The sequence below is a fragment of the Ceratotherium simum genome, chromosome 2, assembly GCF_057802395.1.
Source record: "Ceratotherium simum simum isolate JZ-2026a chromosome 2, ASM5780239v1, whole genome shotgun sequence".
Lineage (NCBI taxonomy): Eukaryota > Metazoa > Chordata > Mammalia > Perissodactyla > Rhinocerotidae > Ceratotherium > Ceratotherium simum.
Window position 1 is genome coordinate 46059531 of NC_141901.1, and position 21285 is coordinate 46080815.

Here is a 21285-nt window from a genome sequence, read left to right on the forward strand (position 1 = left end):
GTGTGACTAAAGCAGAGTGAGCAAAGGGAGTTGAAACAAATGGTGACTGTAATGGTTCAGAAGTAACTTCATCAGGCATAGATGATTAATACAGCTTAACTGGAGAATTATAATAATAATAAGAAACATGACAGCAACTGCAGTAAATACATATATAATGCTTTCTGTGTACCAAGCACTGTTCTAAGTGCTTTCAATTCATTTAATCTTCATAACAACCCTACATGGTATCATCTCTACTTCATAGCCAGGGATGTTGAAGCACAGAGAAAAGGCTAGAAAAGTAGGCCAGACCATAGAAAGCCTTGAATATCAGACAAAGCCCAGGCTTTATTCTGTAGGCAGTGGTAAACCATTAAAGATTTTGATCATGGAACTGACATGATCAGAACTGTGCTTTAGAAAGGTTAATCGCATGGGATTCTTAGAGTGGACTGGAGGGGGTGGACACTAGGTGATAGGAATTGAATTAAGGTGGTGGCAGATGGAATAGAACAGAAAGAAGTGTGAACAATTATGCAGTGTTTTTTATTGAATCATTTAACTGGAGGGCCGGCCCCGTGGCTTAGCGGTTAAGTGCGCGCGCTCCGCTGTTGGCGGCCCAGGTTCGGATCCTGGGCGCGCATCAACGCACCGCTTCTCCGGCCATGCTGAGGCCGCGTCCCACATACAGCAACTAGAAGGATGTGCAACTATGACATACAACTATCTACTGGGGCTTTGGGGGAAAAAAATAAATAAATAAAAATCTTAAAAAAAAAAAAAATTTAACTGGAGAAAGCAACAAAAAAATCCATTATGACAAATCTATTATTTAGGGTGTTTTCTTCAAGTAGTTCTTAAATTTGGGGGTAGTTAACGATTCCCTTTGATAATCTGATGACAGACCTTAGCTCTTTCTTTAGAAAAATGCATAAACCTATGACTTTGTATACAATTTCAGGTGGTTTAGGACACCCTAGAGCACTTCTAGGCTAAGAACTCTCTGGATCTCAGAATTAGGAGACCTGGGCTTGAGTCCTGCTGGGCCCTGGTGTGAACTAGCTGTGACTTTGGGCAAGACGCTGCTTCTTTAGGCTTCATTTCCTTTATCTGTCAATGAGGTTACTAGGTCTCTAAGGGCCCTTTCAGTTCAGAGAGACAAATTTCCTCTGCTCATGGAGCTTACTTAGGAAATAGACAATAAGTAAACAAATAAATTGTGATATCTTAGATTGAAGTGTTATGAAGAAAATTAAAGCAGGGTATGGAAAAGGAGAATGACTGAAGTACATGAATATATGCTGGCTAGTTTTGATAGGACGGTTAGAGTGTTCATTCTCTGTCTTTCCTCAATTCCCCTATACTCTGTGCCCAATTCACTTTTTGCTTTGTCTCCTGACAGGAAAGAATTGGGACATGAGTGCTGCCCTCAGTGATTTTGAACAGCTACGTCAAGTCCATGCTGGGAACCTGCCCCCGCCCTTTAGTGAAGGGAGTGGTGGCTCCAGGACCCCTGAGAAAGCGTTTTCTGATAGAGAGTCTGCTCGCCCTCCCCGACCCACCCTACAGCGGCAGGATGACATCATTCAAGGTAGTGGGGTAACTGAGGGGTGTTTCTGTCTACAGAGTAGAAAGGAAGGGAGGGGACTACTAAGTGGAGTCAGAGTTTAGTGATCCTTTGAAGATGATTCCATTCCTCCCCCTTCTCCCCAGCCAGACTGATCAGAGGTGGCCTTAATCTCTCTAGGTGCTGGAACCCCTCACTGTCTCTCTGCATCTCGAGTGTTATCCTGTATAAAGGCCTTCTTTAGATGCTGTGAAAGAAATAGAGGGAGGAGGATAACAGTCTAAGTGTTGACATATGGTACACAAAAAGAAAGAATTCAAAGGATCACTACCATCTGCCTCTTGGGAGGGTATTTGGTTAATATTTGTCAGTATCTATCAAAATTTAAAAATGCATATATAGCAATTTCATTTCTAGAAATTTACCATCTACGTATATTTGTGTGTGTGTATATTTATATATCCTTTAAATAAATACATACATGCATAAATAGACACACATATGTAGTGTAAAGCTTGAAAGTTAAAGCTTGAAAATAACTTTTAATCTCTATTAGTAGAGGAGTGATTAAATAAATTGTAATCATCCATATTGTGGAATACTCTGCAGCCATTAGAAAGAATTAGGTAGAACTTGATGTGCTGTATTGGAAGAATCTCTAAAATCTATTGAGAAAGGTAAGTGTATATAGTATGCTCCTGTTTTATGTTTTTAAAAATAATTTTAAAAGCTATATGTGCTTCTATGTGCATAAACAATTTTAGAAGGATACAAGAGTTTGCCTCTGGGGAAGAGATCAGGAATTTTGAATGAGAGGGAGATTTCTTTGTAACCCTTTATACATTTTGATAGTATTTTGATTTTTTACCATGGGCACTTGGCACTTTTTAAATACCTAAAAAAAGAGTTTAAAAAATAATATCAATATAAAATAACTTTAGATAGCTCCTGTCTTACTTTGTGCATCATCTCTGGCAAACATTGGATTAAGAATTGCTACCCAACACAATTTTTAGCTCTTTTGATAATCTTTATATAACTCAAGCCATGCAAATGAATTATAATACTACACTGAGCAAATTATGATCACAATGGAATATCTGCTGGGGAATTGTAAGTGCCATGTAGTCAAAACAAATGAAATAATTCGGGGCACTATCTACATTACTCTCTTCCTCTGTAGCATGTTAAGTAAGAATTGACTGTACCTATAAATTTCTGATAAATATGAGTATCAAGAAAAGTTGTAATAAATAATATAAATAAATGTTATTGATGGTAGGTAAGAAAGTTCCTGAATGTGTAAGATTTGTCATTGATTTTCTATAATGGAAATCCTTTTCTACATTTCCAAGACCTTGAAAATTATCAGAGAGATAATTTGACTCAGTCTAGCCAAATGAAACCCCATTCCCTTATTCCCTCTTCCTCCCACCAAACAATGACCAAATTGCCAGATGGAATGGGTCCCTATTATGTTGGGAAATGGAAGTGGAAGAAGACAGAGTCATAGGGAGAAGTTGTTCAGGCAAATTCCAAAAAGGGTAGAAAGAGGAATGTATGTGAATGCCTGCAAAAATACCACTTTCTGTATTTCTCCAATTGTGTTTGGCTTGAGAAAGAGGGTTGTAAAATTTGGTAGCCAGTTAGACTCACGGTTTTTCCCTGACTGGAAACTTTGTCAAGAGGTAACCATCACCACATGAGTGGAAAGTTCTCTGAGTGGGCTGTGTATGTTCTAAGGTGACTCCATTTCTCATTGCAGAAAAACGCCTGTCTAGGGGCATCTCCCACGCCAGCTCCAGCATTGTTTCCCTGGCCCGGTCCCATGTCTCCTCCAATGGTGGGGGTGGGGGGAGCAGTGAGCACCCCCTGGAAATGCCCATCTGTGCCTTCCAGCTTCCAGATCTCACTGTGTACAATGAAGACTTCCGCAGCTTCATAGAGAGAGACCTCATTGAGCAGTCCATGCTGGTTGCCCTGGAACAGGCAGGTCAGTGAGTGCTTCCTTTCCTGTGCTCTTCCCTCTGCTCTCCACGGAGGGGCTGGGCTTGACCAGTAGCTTGCAGTCTAAGTGTGTGATCTGATTGCAGTCACAGTCAGTCAGCATCAGTCAGATAAACATGTACTGAGCTAGGTGCTTCTTCAAGTTAAAGAAAGGACACAAATTAGACACTTTCCTCTGGAAATTTCCTGTTTGATGGAAGGGAAACCAGAAACACACATGAAAAGTCTAGGAATCAATAAAAAAATCAATGTGTGAAAAAAATACAAATGAATTATAATTGGCTCTGGAACAGCCTTATGAATGAAAGAACCAATGCTGTAGATGATGCACAGTAGCAATTAATCTAAAAGTCACATTTATTTATATGAACCTTTCTTAAAAGATTTATTTACCTTTACAATTGTGTTTGTCTTAAATTATTGTTAAAATTAGTTAATATGATGGGTTGAGGCAGCTGGGAGTTCTGGGAAAGCTAGTCAGGTATTAAAAACTCCCATGGAACAAGGACTGGGGAGTAAGAGGAGGGGGCACAGAAAAGAAGCTTTTTCATTTTGTACCCTTCTATACTAACCATGTGCATCTATTTATAATTGTTTTAAAAGTTAGAAGTTATCTGGCTAGTGAGATTATAGGCCAGTTTTTTTTTTCTGTAGACTTTTCAGTAATTTAAGAAAACTTTTAAACATCATTCATAAAATATTTTCCTCATGTATATAATGGATTGGCAATTGTAGGATGACTGTACAGAATTGAGACTCTCTTTCTCAGGTGTTTTATGTACTTTGTCGTATTGCTCCTGTCTTTCAAGTCACACTGCATGCATGCTGACATGCTGACTATCGTATATGCAGTTGAAACTTGCATGACATTTTGAATACATGCTTTGGGTTCTTTTTATTTTACCAATGATAGATTTGTGCTGAGTTTGTTGCTACAGTATTTACTAGTCTCCTGACCAGAGTGAAGGAATCAGAGCCAGACCAAATAGCCAACACAGATTTCAATCTATGACCTTGGCCTCATCATCAAACCCAGGGTTGTTCAATCTTAGTACTACTAACATTTAGGACCAGATAATTCTTTGTTGTGTGAGCTGCCTTGTGCATTATATTGTGTTGAGCAGCCTCCCTGGCCTCTACTCACTAGATGCCAGTAGCATCCCCCATCAGTTATGACAACCAAGTATATTTCCAGACATCGCCAAATGTCCCCTTGGGGACAAAATTTACCTCACTTAAGAACCACTGATCTAACCAATCGTGCTCACCAGTTTCTGATCGACTAGGTATAAGTAAAGAAGATATAAAGAGAAATAGAGTTATGGTTTTATTCTGGGTAGGCTTCCTAGAGGAGGCAGATTTGGAGTCTGTTTTAGAAATCGGGAAGTGGAAAGGGCTTTATGGATAATGTGCTCCTCTCCTTTTCCTCCTGTTTCTGTAGGGCGTTTGAACTGGTGGGTGAGTGTGGATCCCACCTGTCAGAGGCTGCTTCCTTTGGCAACTACTGGAGACGGAAACTGCCTCCTGCATGCAGCCTCTCTTGGTACGTCTTGAAAGTGGTCCTCCGTTCCCTTGTAGAAAGGAAACGATAGAGTTGAATCTCATGTGCAGGACTTAATCCAACCCACCTTGATGTTAGGCAGAAGTGATGATTCAGAGCAAGAGTGTGTGTGTGTGTGTGTGTGTGTGTGTCAACTCAGAACCTCCCTAAGTTTTCCAGTCTTGTTCAGGGATTGTGGGGAGAATATAGGGTTTAGCATGGGTCCCACTCTGAGAGGTGACCCCCAGAAGTAATGAGCAGCAGTAAGCAAGAAGTATATAGCTGTATGTGTGTGTATATAATTCTACTTAATATTTATTCTTTTGATGTATAAAAATATGTTTTCATCAGTCCTTTGTGAGACATGTTTACTTTAAATTATAAAGCCTATTTATAATTCAATATATTATTTGCCTTAGCTTTTAAAAAAGTCCCCATTTTCCAAACATCCCTCAAGCTTTGATGCTGATTGCCATGTGCCAGACCCATTTTATCTGCTGCTGTGCTTTATTTTAGTTGGTTAGACTTGCATCAGGAGTAAGGGCTTCCTGTCAGGAGTTTGTAGTATGTGGTGTATTCCCCACTCAGAGTTTCTGAACTTCCAGAGTAGGAACATCTTTTCTTTCTTAAGTACCTTTCCCTTAAGTCACAGCAGGGGTTTCTTTGAATCTGGGCTTCAGCCTGATTTCCTTCATGCCAGAGTCTGTGTATCATAATTAATAAGTTGAGTTGAGTCAAAGTAAGGTGTCTTTACTGTTAGGTTTTCTTGTTGTAGGGATGTGGGGTTTCCATGACAGGGACTTGATGCTGCGGAAAGCTTTGTATGCCCTGATGGAAAAGGGAGCCGAGAAGGAAGCATTAAAACGGCGCTGGAGGTGGCAGCAAACACAGCAGAATAAAGAGGTGAGGGGGCTTGGATGGGAGCACCTCATTCCCCAAAGTTACCTAGGGGAAATGCCCAGTGCCTACCAGTAGGAAATGTCTCCAGGTGCTTAGGTCGGTGTTAACCTCCTCCTGTAATCCTGGAAATTGTAGAAAATGCAGATAACACCATAGGGTAGATGCCTTCTGATACAGTCATGAGAACTGGTGTGGGGAAGCAGAGACCTATAGAGGAGGTATCTAACATTGTACTTTTCACTGGTGGGCTCTCAATAAGCCTTTAGTGGCAGTCCTTTGCAAAATGACATATGACAAGTCCATAGGATTTTTATTGTTTTGTTTTTTTGCTTATAATAAGGCTAGACCAATTTTTAAGGACTTATGTTTTCAACCCTTATAGAAATGTAAATGCTTAAAAATTTTTTTGGCCATATATACCATTCGTTTTTCACATACTCATTTTGTTTGTTTAAAAATGTTAAAAGCATGCCTGTTAAATTGAGTTTGAATGGTACTTCTCAGGGGTTTAGCAAATGTCGAGGTTGCTTTTGTGTAAGAAAGTAACAATGGACTGTTTGTACTTTCTATCCCCATAACAGGGGTTGGGCAAACTATGGCCTATGGGCCAAATCCCACCAACTGGTTTTGTAAAAAAAAAAAAAAAAAAGTTTTATTGGAACACAGCCCCACCCATTCATTTACATGTGTATGTTTAGGTAAGTGCTTTCCTGCTGCAGCAGCAGAATAGAGTAGTTGCACATGGCCCGCAAAGCCTAAAAGATTTACTGTCTGGCCCTTTACAGAAAAAGTTTGTGGACTCTTGCCCTTTAATAATGACATTACACATTTACATAGAGATAATGGGTCTCCCTATTTGCTTTTCCCCTGATTCTCTCTCTGTCTTCTATGTTTACCTCCTGCTCTTCATGTATATCTGTATTTTGCCATGTATATGGCTAGGTGTTTCTGGCATTAATATGGGAATATCTCTTCAGAAACTTATCTTTTTCTTCCCATGTTGTTTCTTTTCTCCATTTATTGTTCTATCATAGCTGGCCATAATGTAGAACTAAGAGATTTTTTTGTTTTAGTTATTAGAATTTTATGTCCTCAGGGGCTGGCCCGGTGGCGTAGTGGTTAAGTGCGTGCGCGCCACTTTGGCCGCCCGAGGGTTCGCAGGTTCGGATCCCGGGCACGCACCGAAGCACCGCTTGTCAAGCCATGCTGTGGTGGTGTCCCATATCAAGTAGAGGAAGATGGGCATGGATGTTAGCCCAGGGCCAGTCTTCCTTGACAAAAAGAGGAGGATTGGCAACAGATGTTAGCTCAGGGCTGATCTTCCTCACAAGAAAAAAAAAAAAGAATTTTATGTCCTGAAGATTTAAAATATGTGAGTAGAATGTGTTATGTTTCTTTCTCAAAAACAAAGAATCCAATTGTTAAAATTAGGATGATATTAAGATCAGAATCCTACCTTTGATCAGCCTACCTACCCCAGAAGATTCCTGAGGGAAATAAATGCGGGGCAAGGCCAAGTAAACAGCATTCTTTATCACCACCAAACCCCATGGCTCCCTGGTGAGCTGGATTTGACCTTGTGGAGAATTTCTTTTGCCTTAGCTGGAGCCAGGCTAGAGTTTGCCTTCTTCACTGTTGAATTCACACCAGAGCTGAACCTTAGATTTTCCCACTCTAGAGACAAGAAAAGGCCAAACCAGAGCATGCTAGCTATTAAGTAGAAGTGACAGCAACAGTCAGACAATTGGTGTGCCCAATTCCAGCTATTAAGCTATTATAGTTATTATTTTAAAAGTGGGGTTAGATTATGATGGATTTATCCAGGACACCCAGAAATACCCAAGTTCTATTTTTGGTCAGCCACTTATTCCCTCTCAAAGTCCCCAATGGAAATACATGCATAGAAAAGAGTGGTTAGCAAAGGAGCAATCTTTTTACTCAGCACATTGAAAGTTCCATACTGGAAATGTGGCCTAGATAATTGCTTTAGCTCACCATTCATAGCATTATACCCCACCTTGGGAGTGGGAATGTGGGGAGAGGGGTGATGGACTGGGGAGTTTCTTGTAGCCAGTACCAAACACCAAACAAACTAAAGTAGTTTTGATTTCCCGAGCCTCCTTTGTGTTGAAATAGGTGGTAAAACCCAGTAAGAACATTTTCAGGCTAGAAGGGTACACCACCTAGTGGCTATGTGTATAAAAACAGGAAGCAGAAACAGGTGAGAGGAAGAGGGAGACAGATCCTCCTGGATGTGTATTGGGGACCATATAGCAGAGTGACCAGAGCACCCCATATATAACCTGTGCATTGTCCTTTTAATTTTGTTGGTGAGGAAGATTAGCCCTGAGCTAACATCTGTGCCAGTCTTCCTCTATTTTGTATGTGGGACACTGCCACAGCATGGCTTGATGAGTGGTGTGTAGATCCACACCTGGGATCCAAACCCATGAACTCCAGGCTGTCGAAGCAGAGTGTGCAAACTTAACCACTATGCCACCGGGCTGGCCCCTGCTCTTAATTTTTGAGTGAAAAAACTTGTGACAGCATTTTACAAACTGAAAATAGCTTTGGCATTTTTTTTATTATTAAAGTAAAATGTGCTCGCAACAGCTCTTTCATTCCTGTTAAATTTGTTCCTGATGCCCCTCATGTTTCCAGTGTGATTCTCCTCTCTCAGTGTGTGTTTAAGCTACATAAACTTATTTTAATACGAATGTAAGCAAATATAATTAATAAGGTAGACTGTCTCCCAAATCATCATATAGATCCTAAAGTCAATATGATTTTTTGAAATTGTTTATACCACTTCTCCCACTCCTTTGATAAAAATTATAGTTTCACTCAGCATGTATTTATTGATTACTGATCACATAGTAGGCACTAGGCATACTGCATAAGACATAGTCCCCGCCCTTAAGAGTAGCAATAGGAGATGGACATGTAAATACATAATTGCAACAAAGTAACAGTTTACGACTTCTATGCTAGAAGTCTGTATAGCAGTTGAGGAGGGAGGGCACAAGAGAAGGAGTAGTCAATCTACCAGGGAGATTTCGGAAAGGCTTCATAGAGGAATGATACTTGAGTTCTCTCCTGACGGTTGGAATGGGCTGCTCCAGGCAAAAGAAACAAACTACACAAAAGCTCAGAAGTATAAAACAACATGGTGCATTCAAGGAACTCCAGCTAATTAAATGATATATCAGACTAGAGAGGTAGGGAATGGCCAGGAAATGGACTTTGTATGCTATGCTAAGGAGTTTGACCTATATCTAATATCCCGTGACAGTTCTTAAAAGAATTTGTAGCAGGGAGCAAACATCATCAGATTTCAATATTAGGAAAGTCTTTCTGGTAGCATTGTAGAAAATGGATCAGAAGAATGTATGACTGGTAGTAAAACCAGTTAAGGATCCATCGCGATAGTTCATACTTAAGAATCCAGGGACTAAAGGGATCCAAGTGTGGGGTGGGTGAAAGGAGAGGAGTCTTAGATAACTCCCTGGTTTCTGTCTTGGGTGTTTGGGTGATAGATAGTGCTATTCACTAAGGTAGGAATATAGGAAGAAGAGTGGGTTTTGGAAGAGGTAGGAGTTCAGTTTTGACTGTATAGAGTTTGAGGTAGTCATGGACAAGTGGCCATTTTCAGTGGGCAGCTGGATGTGAATACAGAAATTAAGAGGAATTCTGGGCTGGAGAGTGAGATTTTAGAGTCCTGAGCATATAGATGGCAGTACATGAGATTATGGCAGTAGAAGATATCACCCAGAAGGAACAAAGCTAAAAACATTGACATGACACCAATATTTCTAGAGTAGACACAGTTCAGAGAGGGAGGAGAAAGTAGCGTGGAAGTTAAGGGAGAAGAAAATTTAAAGAGGAGATCAAATGCCAAATGAGGGCTAAGAAAGATGAGAACCAAAGAGTCCACTGAATTTGGCAATTAGAAGGTCATTGTCCTTTGCCAGAGTCAGTTAGGTTAAGTGATATGTAGGGGGTGAGGGGTGTATGCTGGAGGGCTGAAACAGAAGCTAGATTGGAATGGGTCAGAAGAGAATGGAAGAGAAAGAAGTGTGAGAGAGATCATAGACTTTTCTTTCGTGAATCTTGACTATAAAAAGGAGATTTGACTTTGTAGTACAAATTGTAAGCCAGGTGCTAATAGAATAGGGAGTGGGGTAATGTGAGTGAGTTGGAATGGCTATTGCCTGTTGAACCTAGCCTCTAATTGCTTGATATCCCTGCCTGTCTTTCACACAGTCAGGGTTGGTATACACAGAGGATGAATGGCAGAAGGAATGGAATGAGCTGATCAAGCTTGCCTCAAGTGAACCCCGCATGCATCTAGGTACCAATGGAGCCAATTGTGGTGGGTAAGTATGGCTAAGTGGGGGAGCAGGAAACAATCTTTACTGAGTCCTCAGTGTCCAAAGAGCTCTGTGCTAAGAGGATGTTAGAAGGAAAGAGAGGAGCCATGGCAAGGGTGTAACAGGATGGTATGTTCTAGGACCTACAGGTACTTCAGTGTTGCTGGAATATAGAGTTCATGGTGCAGAATGAGAGAGAGATGATGCTGGGCAATCCAGATTTTTGTGTGCCATGCTAAGGTTTCTCTTGAATCACGCTAAGGAAGTAAAATTGTATCCTATCCAGACTTTGGGAAACTGCAGTACAAATGACCCAGTTTCCTCAATAAATAAATTTCAATGAAAATAAAAAGGGAGAGGGAACCTAAGTTTAAAGACAGTTAAGGGGCCGGCCCTGTGGCTTAGTGGTTAAGTGCATGCACTCCGCTACTGGTGGCCCAGGTTTGGATCCCAGGCGCGCACCGATGCACCGCTTGTCCGGCCATGCTGAGGCCGCGTCCCACATACAGCAACTAGAAGGGTGTGCAGCTATGGCATACAACTATCTACTGGGGCTTTGGGGGCAAAAAATAAAATAAATAAAATCTTTAAAAAAAAAAAAAAACACATATCAACCAATCGGAATGGACATTTATAAGACAGTTGGGGAAATGTGCACAATGTCTATGTTTGATTATTGTAAAATTTTTTAAATGTGATATTAATGGTATTGTGGTTGTTTTTAAAAGGAGACATTTTTTAGAGATAGAAACTGAAATATTTATGGATGAAATGATATGGTGTCCAGTTTGCCTCAGAATAATCTGGTGGGGTGGGCTGGGGGCTGATAGGGAAATAGATTGAGGTCTAGGTGAAACGAGATTGACCATGTGTTTATAATTGTTGAGGCTGGGTGATGGATACATGAGAGTTTAGTATAATATTCTTTCTAGTTTTGAGTATGTTTAAAATTTTGAAACTTTCTGTAATAAAAAGTTAAAAATTATAACCTATCTAAACTCTATTGTGCATAAGAATAATCTGAGAGGATTGTTTAAAATGCAGATTTCTGGACCTCCACCCTAAGGAAGTCCAGTTGAGTTGGACTGATGTAAGGCCCAGAAATCTGCATTTGTAGCAAGCACCCAATGTTGAATAACATTGCTTTAGGGGGCAGGAAGCCACTGAATTATGAGTATGTAAGTGACAGGGGCAAATTCGTGTGTTTGAACACACTGACAGCCGAGTAGATGACGAAGTGCAGGAGAATGAGACTAGAGGCTGTTGTAGTAATCCAGGAAGGAGAGGGTGTGAGCAGGAGTGGTAGATTGCAGATGGGCCAGAGGAGACAGATATAAGAGACACTTAAGAGATGGAATTGGTTAAGCCAGGTGACTAATTGAAGATCAGAGATAAAGAACAATAACTATTTCACAGATTTCTGATTAGCTCACTAGGTAGATGGTGAGGCTGTTCTTCAAGTAAGGGAACATAGGAGGAGGAATTTTTTTTTTTTGTAGGACATGATGAGTGTGATGTGTGAGTGGTTGTGGTGGGTAAAGTAAGCAGGATGAGGCTACACAGTTGTGTACTGAGCTACTGGATAAAGAGAATTGGGAAAGGTTGTTGAACAACATGGGTATTAAGAGAGGGATTACCTTCAGATTCCTAACACTACTTTAACCCTAGAGCCTTCAAATCTCTTTTCTCAGATTTCCCATCTGTGAAATGGAAGTAGAAATAGCCATGGTAGCATAAAATAATCAGCTATGTCTGTGGCAGCCTTAAGGTTAGAAAACCAGAAAAGGATAGTCTCTTTTTCCTCTTTGCAGAACTGGTCTTCAGGGGTCTCTTGTTTTGTTTTCTTCCCTCTCCCTTCCACTGTATCCCTTCCACTGTCTCCCCTCTTGCAACTCTAGGGTGGAGAGTTCAGAGGAGCCTGTATATGAGAGCCTAGAAGAATTCCACGTCTTTGTCCTTGCCCATGTGCTTAGGAGGCCCATAGTCGTCGTGGCAGACACCATGCTGAGGGACTCCGGTGGGGAAGGTGAGTCAGTTAATCCTCACTCCAGCCTGAGCATCCCCTATTTGCAGAGCCTTGGGCTAAGTACTGGGAGGAGGGCAGGAAAGGGGAAATATAGACCCTTGGGAAAAAACAAGGTATAAATTAGAATAATACAAAATTCTCAAGAGATTCAGAGGAAAGCAGTTGGGGTTAATTGATGGGGCTTCTCAGGAAAGAATTATTAAACAGGGGTTGGAATGAAAGGGATGACTCAATTGGCAGTGGGGTGGAGGGATTGCCCACTAGGCAAGAACATAGCCTTGATAATAATCTTCATGGTTTCCTGTAGCATTCGCCCCTATTCCCTTTGGGGGAATCTATCTGCCCTTGGAGGTCCCAGCCAGCCAGTGTCACCGCTCACCTCTGGTGCTCGCCTACGATCAGGCCCACTTTTCTGCACTTGTGTCCATGGAACAGAAGGAGAATGCCAAGGAACAAGGTATCGAATGCAATGTCTGTGTCTCTGGTGTCTTTTGGTTTGCTTTATTTTCATTTGGAAAAACAGATAGAGAATGTAAGAAGAAAGAATTAAGTGACATGAAGCCCAGACAGCACGTATATTGATACTGTTTTACTAAGCTATAAGATATACCAGGGTTTTAAAATGAAGGATTAAGAAAAAAGAAAATGGTTTGGGGGAAAAACACAGTAGTTTCTCTTCCCTGCTCCCTATTCTGGAGTAAAGAGCATATGTATTGAGGTCATAACCTTCCAAATGATGCTTTGCTGTATTTGTCTTAATAATGATTTTGAATTCCCTGAATTCACATTCACTGGCAAGAACATCATGAGTGTTAGTTGACTGACTGGTGGGGAGTCATGGAGATTAGTGGCCTAAATTGTGTGCTGGATATTAAGGGAAAACCAGTCTGTTAGATTTTTTGTGTGTGTGTGTGAGGAAGATTAGCTCTGAGCCAAGATCTGATGCCAATCCTCCTCTTTTTGCTGAAGAAGATTGGCCCTGGGCTAACATCTGTGCCCATCTTCCTCTACTTTATATGGGACGCTGCCACAGCATGGCTTGACAAGCGGTGCATCAGTGCGTGCCCGGGGTCCGAACCTGCAAACCCCAGGCTGCCGTAGCGGAGCACACGCACTTGACCGCCACTGGGCCAGCCCTCCCAGTCTGTTAGTTTTTAATGCTAGGGTAATTTACATGTAAGAGTTGAGAAGTGACTTCAGTTAGAGACCTGTGTTATGATTCAGCCTCCTTTTTAGTTAAGTCAGACTGTGTTCAGTTGCCTTGGTCTCTCCTCAAGGAGACTCTTTGATGTCATGTTTTTTCCTCTCCAGCTGTGATCCCACTTACAGATTCAGAGCATAAGCTGCTGCCCTTGCACTTTGCTGTGGACCCTGGAAAGGGCTGGGAATGGGGCAAAGATGACAATGACAATGTCCGATTGGCCAGGTGAGGCAGGCCTAGCCCTTCCATCTGCTTTGTAGCTGCCATCTCTTCCACATACAGCATCTGTCTCCCAGGGACTTTTCCTCAGCTCTGAGGCAAGACTGTCATATCCTAGCTCCAGTATCTTTGGGAAGATGGACTTGTTCTTTCCTTTTACTATGAAGAGTGTTCGTACATTGATACATCCCAGAATCCCAAAATAGTAATCAGAAAATCAAGATAATCAAATCACACTTCTCTGGCTCAAGTGAGAGGATTTTTAAGTAGTTGACCAAAATAGTTTGCTCTTGATTTTTGCCTTTCTGGAATTTAAACAGCAAGGAAAACACATTCTCCCCTACCCCCCGTCCCGCCTCCCGGAATCTGGTTTACCCTTCCTCCTACCTCCCTCCACAGCTTCCTGTGAAGGGCATATGAATCTAAAAGCTCCTTCCTTACCTCTTACCCTGTGCTTCCTTCTTTGGGCTCCTGAAACTGGGACCCAACTGAGAGGGATTGATTCAAAAACCCAGAGTTTACGGCTTTTTAAAAAGTTCTCACCTGATTATCAAAAGCTCCTTTTAAATAATATTTATAACAACAACAATAATAATGGCTACTGTTTAGTATTTCCTATTTTCCAGACACTGTGCTGGGCCCTTTCCAAATACCATTTTAATCTTAACAACAACCCCACAGGATAGATATTATTATCTGTCCCCATTGTCAACCCCAGCTGAGTTTCGGGGAGGTTGAAGTGACTTGCTGAAGGTCATAAAGCTTTAGTATTTGGTAGAGCTATAACTCAAACCCAACCCTGTCTGAGTCCCAAGCCATGTAGTCCTCTCCCAGCCCACCTCCCAACTGGATCACAATGCTTTGCTTTTTAAAGGTCACAGTATGTTTTTAATTCTTTTTTCTCCTTTTCACAGTGTAATCCTGTCCCTAGAGGTCAAACTGCATTTGCTTCATAGCTACATGAATGTGAAGTGGATCCCAGTGTCCTCTGATGCACAGGTGAGGACTTCTCAACCACCTCACCTTTGTACGTCCTCATTTTCAGTGACAGAACAAGGACATCTGGTGGTGGTCTCCTTCTGAATCTCTTCTGAGTGGTGGCTTATGATTCAAGGTTAGGAATAACTGGAAAATATCAGATAAGTTCCAAAAGACACTTTTTCCTGCCTTTCTACTTGTCACTGCCCTCTGTTTTCCACATCTCCTCTCCAACCAAGCTCTGATTTCTGATACTAACACACATTCTTCAAGAAAAGTTTTTTGGACTTTTTGGTGAGCTTGAGATTGTCATTACTTTGTCCCAAGCCCTCTATACATAGACCTCTGTGTTGGGCACCAGAGGAGACAGAATAGCTTAAAGAGCTCCTGATTCAGGAGGTTCTGAGGACGTCATTATTATCCATAGATCAGGAACACAGGAGCCAGGGCAAATTGATGGACTCCAGGGCTGAATGTCTAGGGGGATGCAGCATGGTTAGACTTGGTTGGCTGTGGTTAGTTAAGACATGCTTGAGATTAATTTTGGGCAGAATTTGGCATAGAGAAATTTATAATAAAGGACCTTCTAGTATCTATAGAATATTCTCCCTCCTCACCCAGAGGCCACGTATTGTATAGTTGCTCACTGCTCTAGAAGAACAGTCAGGCCTCATTTTGATATCTCCTTATTATAGAAGGGAGTCAAATTGCAGGGGGTGAGATAAAAGTTAAATATTAGATACATCTTTCCCTGGTCTATGGGAGAGCTGACTGAGCTGGGGAAGAACAATGCCCTCCTGGGGGACCCCATCACGGAACTTGGCAGTCACTCCAAGAATGGAGTTTGTAGGGGTGTTACTATGCTGTTTCCACATGACTAATTCCTACATCAGTGGCTGCAGGGAGCCCCATGAGCGCCAGCTGGGTGGGCTAGAGGTCCCTGGGGGCTTCCCTCAACTCAGACCAATGGGATGACTGTCAATACTGTTCTTGTCTCTTCTAGGCTCCCCTGGCCCAGCCTGAGTCCCCCACAGCCTTGGCTGGAGATGAGCCCCGGTCCACTCCTGAGTCTGGGGAATCAGACAAGGAGTCAGTTGGCAGCAGTTCTACCAGCAATGAGGGCAGCAAGCGGAAAGAGAAGTCAAAACGAGATCGGGAGAAGGACAAGAAGAGGGCAGATTCTGTGGCTAACAAACTGGGCAGCTTTGGCAAAACCTTGGGGAGCAAGCTTAAGAAGAACATGGGAGGCCTGATGCACAGCAAGGGTTCTAAGCCTGGAGGGATGGGAATGGGGTCAGGGGTAAGCAGTGGCACTGAGACACTGGAGAAGAAGAAGAAAAACACACTGAAGAGCTGGAAGGGTGGTAAGGAGGAGGCAGCTGGGGATGGGCCTGTATCTGAGAAGCCTACATCTGAGTCTGTTGGTAATGGAGGTAGCAAGTATAGCCAGGAGGTGATGCAAAGCCTGAGCATTATGAGGATTGCAATGCAAGGGGAGGGGAAATTTATTTTTGTTGGAACCCTGAAGATGGGTCACCGTCACCAATATCAGGAGGAGATGATCCAGCGCTACCTTTCTGATGCGGAGGAGAGATTCCTGGCAGAGCAGAAGCAGAAGGAGGCAGAGAGGAAGATTATGAACGGAGGAGCAGGGAGTGGGCCTCCTCCAGCCAAAAAGCCAGAGCCAGATGGCGGGGAGGAGCTGCTGACTGCCCCCCCAGCAGAGTCCAAGACAACGGCATTCTCTACTGGCTACCCTGGGGGCTTTACTATCCCTCGGCCTTCTGGGGGTGGAGTCCACTGCCAGGAACCCCGGAGGCAGTTGGCAGGGGGTCCATGTGTTGGGGGCCTACCACCATATGCCACCTTCCCCAGACAATGCCCTCCTGGGCGACCCTACCCCCATCAGGACAGCATCCCTTCTCTGGAGCCAGGCAGTCACTCCAAGGATGGAGTTCACAGGGGTGCATTGTTACCACCCACCTTCCGCGTTACTGATTCCTATAGCAATGGCTACAGAGAGCCCCCTGAGCCAGATGGATGGGCCGGAAGTGCCCGGGGGCTTCCCCCAACCCAGACCAAATGCAAACAACCGAACTGCAGCTTCTATGGACACCCTGAGACAAACAACTTCTGCTCCTGCTGTTACAGGGAAGAACTGAGGAGGAGGGAACGTGAACCCGGTGGGGAGTTGCTGGTGCACAGGTTCTGAATGAGGGAACCTTGGCGGGCAAGGGGGCTAAACAAAGAAAGTTAAGCTCAACTAATTGGCTCATCAAGACCCAGCCCCCATGTTGACGGGGCAAATGCAGTAATGTTTCTGGGAGCCTGGCTAGAAACTTTGAAGTGTGTGTGCCCTGGAGAGCTGCCAGGCTGGCAAGAGCAGGTCAGGGCTGGACGGTGCCTCGTGGGCTGTACTAGTCCTTTGCCAATCTTGACTTGATGGGACTGAGGAGGTACAAGGGGGGAAAGATGGTGATTCTGTCGCATAACCCCTTGGGTCTATCCCAGGACCAAAGGGAAAGTAGGAGGGGAAGGTTTGGTGTGTGGGGGTGGGGAGGTGGGCAGAAGTCTGGAGGAGGAACAGGCAAAGGAGGTTCTCAGTTAATAAAAGAAAAAGCAGACCAAAGTTCTTTTAGGTTGGAAAAAAGCACATGGTGGTGGAGTCGGGAGTGGGGAAAGAAAATGGGAAATTACACAAATTTGCTATTAATTTGAATTAAGGTGGAAATTAGGGTTGGATAAATTCTTCCTCCTGAAGGATCTGGAAAGACAAGGCAGTAATGTGTGCTCATGGGTGCTTATTAGGAGGGAGGTAGATTAAATTGGTTTATTGAGATGGGTAAGGGAGGAACTTAAAAGGAGAATCCTTTTCCTCTTAAGTTTTACTTCCTTCTAAACAGCCATCGGTCATCTGTTCTAGTTCAAGAGGAGATTGCTGATTGCCCCCTATCTTTTCCTCATCCTTTTTGAGGTTTGAGCTCAGCTAAGTTAAGAAGGTTGTGATTTTTTTTTTTAAGACTTTAATTTTATTAAAAAAAATTCCCTGTGGGGAAGGGAAGAGCAGCGGTGTGTGTTGGATTTTCTCCAGGTGAGTTGGCACAGGGGTGATCTTTTTTAACTACTTAGCAATAACCACACATTGCGGTTTGAATGCGCCTTGGGAGGGGTAGGAGAAGGACAGACGTTTGGCCAGACTGTTTCAAACAAAACCAAAAACCTGAATAGAGCACTACCATCCTCTGCTGCTGTGTTTCTGTAGAAAGCAACTTATTTTTTTGACTATTTTTTTTTTTTCCGGAAAAGAAACAAACAAAAAGACCCCAGCAAGCAAAAACATTTTAAAGACTGATATTTTTTTTCCTATTTAAATGATTCTTCTTCCTCTCTACTTTTGGAGAAAGAACGTAACATCCCGGCTTCTTTTGTTAAGCCATAGCTGACCTTAATCTGTGGTTAGTTTATTAAAATAATAAAAAAAATTTGTAAGAGATATTTTTGATAATAGGACTGATGTTGAAACATGGGATAGGGGTTAGGGGCAATTTATAAAAAGGTAGAGAAATCTATTTTAGTGAACTATAACCACAGATCACAGATTACTCCCAATGAGCTGATCTGTCTTTGGGTTTCCCCCTTTCCCTGACCCAACCCTTTCCCCCAGGGGGTGGGAGTGGGCCTGTGGACACAATAGGGGGAGCTCCTTTGCATTTTGCACAAAGCACAAGTCTGGACAGCCTATGCTCTGGCCAGCACCATTTCTAAGAGCTTTAAACTGGAGGACCTATCCTGGGCCGATTTTCCTTTTTCTTTATTTTTTTTTCTGGGGAAAAAAATCAACTATGCAATTGTATACACTCCTGGGTGCATATGAAGAAGGGGAATAAGTATACTTAAGTGTCCAGAGTGTTACTTGGGGCTATTTCTCTGTATTTAGATTTCTCTTTTGAGGTATGTACGCATAACCCATCCCGTGGAATGTAATCCCCACATTTGATCTAAGGCAGAGATAGGCTGGGTGTATGTGTTGGGTGACTCGTATTTGCTTCTGCCCAATCAGGAAAGTTGTCATCATATTTCCCCCTTGGTAACAAAGCCAGCCAAGACTGTCCTCTTCATTGGAACTTCTCACAGTTTAGAAAGGTTCCTTTCTCCTCAACAAACTTGAAAGTCACTTATTTTCCGAATCGGATAGTCTGTTGGTTTAATCATGTCCTATGGCTATTAATTCTTAGGCTTTTATCTGAAAATAGACTGGTGTTAGGCAAGCAATGAGGTCAAAGGAAATAGGTTCCAAAGGAGGGAATGTATATATATCTGGACTGGGACTAGTATGAGAAGAGCACTCCCCTCAGGTACAAAACTTAAGAGAGTGCCGAAAAACTCAGTAATCAAGATAAATACTGTTTTATTGCAGTATTTTAAAAAAATCAATGCAAAAAATCCATGATGAACAAAATATCAAAATCAAGACAGCATCCAACAGAACTGGGATTAGGGTGAGGGAAGTAAGGCTGAATGGAGCAAGTACGGGATTGAATCTTGTCTTTAAAGTTTTGATACTTTGTTCATTGTGGAGTTTTCTACATTAGTTTTGATTTTCAAAAAATACTGCATTAAAATTTTGATTTTCAAAAAATACTGGGTTTTTGGGCACCCTTTAACTTTTGTGCCCAAAGTCTGAGTGCCTTGCTCACCTCACCCTGTTTCTGGGGTTAGAACAACACTGGTGAGACCACCACCTGGTGAACTTCCATCCCTAACATGCACCCAACCAGCAGATGGCTCAAGCTCACACCTTAAATTTTCACAGCTCACCTGTCTTTCCCATAGGCATCCATCGTTATCATAGGATTCTGGCCTGGACCAATAGGAATGGAAACAGACCAGGGGTTTTCCCAGAGAATAAAACCAGGAAAGTGTTGATTCTCTACTGGACTGCTGTGTTTGGATTTGATCTGTTATTAGATTCTAGCTAATACTTCTGTTTTTAAAAACTGAGGACAAATGAACAAAACCAGAAACTTTGTGTCATGTTTGTTTTTGTTTCGATTTATAAATTAATCCTAATTCCTTTTGACCTCTTTTCAAATAAAAAAGGTGGAAATTCTTGGGGGTGGGCTAGGGGTGAATGAGTATGGTAAAATAGGACTTTATTTAGGCCCTATAGCTTTGTATTAAGAAATAAATTAACTTTTTTTTTTTTTTAATTTGAGAAGGTAACTATTGAGGCATTAAACAAACTCTCCATTCTAAGGATGAGGGACCCTGAGTCAATGGATATTTTTCTATAGGGATGAGTAAAGTTTGTTTTGCTTTGTTCTTTGAGGGGGTTGTGTGGGAAGAGAGGTGAAGGAATAATGCCTGGGAATTGAAAACAGACTTGGGTTGGTTTGTGGTATTTTGGGAAGATGAGGGGGTAAAAGAGGCAAGCCCATGCAATTACTGTGTTGGGGAAAAGGGAGGACAGGGGTACATGGCATGCACTCAAAATAAACAAAACTTCCTTAGTTAAGGAGGGGTATGTGGATGAATGGGGGAGGTAGACCCTGTAACCCTAGATGAGGGATGATATCATCTCTCAGGCTTAAATAAGTGCACTTAGTTCCTTTAACCCAGGGCATTGGGGTACTTACTGATGTTATTATTGGAGAGGGTAGATTTTCAGGGTTCTTGTTTTTCCCCTTTTGATTTAAGACAGTGCTACCCCTCTACCCTACTTTCTCTACCCCAGCCCTGATGGAGCAGGTATACTGTAGGATAGGCCTCCATGTTCTTCCCTTCATCTGTGCTGGTTTTACTGAGAGTTATAAGATTTAATGAAGAGTTCTTCCCTCTTACTGGATTCTATCAACAAAATAAAAAGATTGTATCAAAAAAAATTTTTTTTAAAGATTCAATCTCTTTATGGAGTGGGGATGGTGTTAAACTCAGTGCTGTACAGGGCCTGGAGGGAAGTGCCCTCCCTTTCCTGTTGGCTCAATTTCTTCTTCAAGGGAAAGTAAAGCTCACATACCAATAAAACAAACAAAAATTAGCACTGACTTTGTATTGTATATTTGGGAGGTGATACTGAGCCAGAAAGAATGGAGCTGGTTCTGAATGATTTCTGAGAACCTAGCTTTTGCCATTCCTCTTACTCCTTTCTAAACAGCGACACGTCCAAAGTTCCGGTCACATTTTCTCTTTCCCAATAAAGGGGCTTCAGAGATGATTGTCCCTGAATTACTCAGACACCTCTGGACTCTGTGTCCTCTTCTTTCTCCAAGGAGTCAGTGCCCCAGATGCACAGCCGTAGGTGAGAAGACAGAATTAGAAGCCCCTGCCTGGCCTGGAATCACCTGCACCCCAGATTTTTCTAATTTCCTTTTCGCTCCAGGCCCTTCAACTGCAGATTCAGTGAGTCATACAGACACTCTGTCTCTTCCCCTTTGTAGATACCCAGTCTGAAAATCACAGGGTGTTTTGCCCTAGGTACTTAAGTTGATTAACAAA

The 21285-nt window shown here is 42.4% G+C and overlaps 1 protein-coding gene across 6 annotated transcripts in view; it reads left to right on the forward strand.

The window, feature by feature from the left end:
* Positions 1 to 17856, forward strand: part of OTUD7B (OTU deubiquitinase 7B) — a 51408-nt gene extending 33552 nt beyond the window's left edge. For 5 of the 6 annotated variants that reach the window (XM_004435943.3, XM_014791750.2, XM_087444070.1 and 2 more), the window contains 10 exons: positions 1385 to 1573; positions 3315 to 3542; positions 4998 to 5099; positions 5872 to 5999; positions 10260 to 10372; positions 12265 to 12392; positions 12700 to 12849; positions 13704 to 13818; positions 14727 to 14811; positions 15794 to 17856. In XM_004435943.3, coding sequence (XP_004436000.1) covers positions 1385 to 1573; positions 3315 to 3542; positions 4998 to 5099; positions 5872 to 5999; positions 10260 to 10372; positions 12265 to 12392; positions 12700 to 12849; positions 13704 to 13818; positions 14727 to 14811; positions 15794 to 17002 — 2447 coding nt within the window. In that variant the 3' untranslated portion in view covers positions 17003 to 17856. Of the gene's footprint in view, positions 1 to 1384; positions 1574 to 3314; positions 3543 to 4997; positions 5100 to 5871; positions 6000 to 10259; positions 10373 to 12264; positions 12393 to 12699; positions 12850 to 13703; positions 13819 to 14726; positions 14812 to 15793 lie in introns of those variants that run through there. The other variant, XM_087444090.1, reaches the window with a different exon arrangement.
* Positions 17857 to 21285: the final 3429 nt, after the last annotated feature.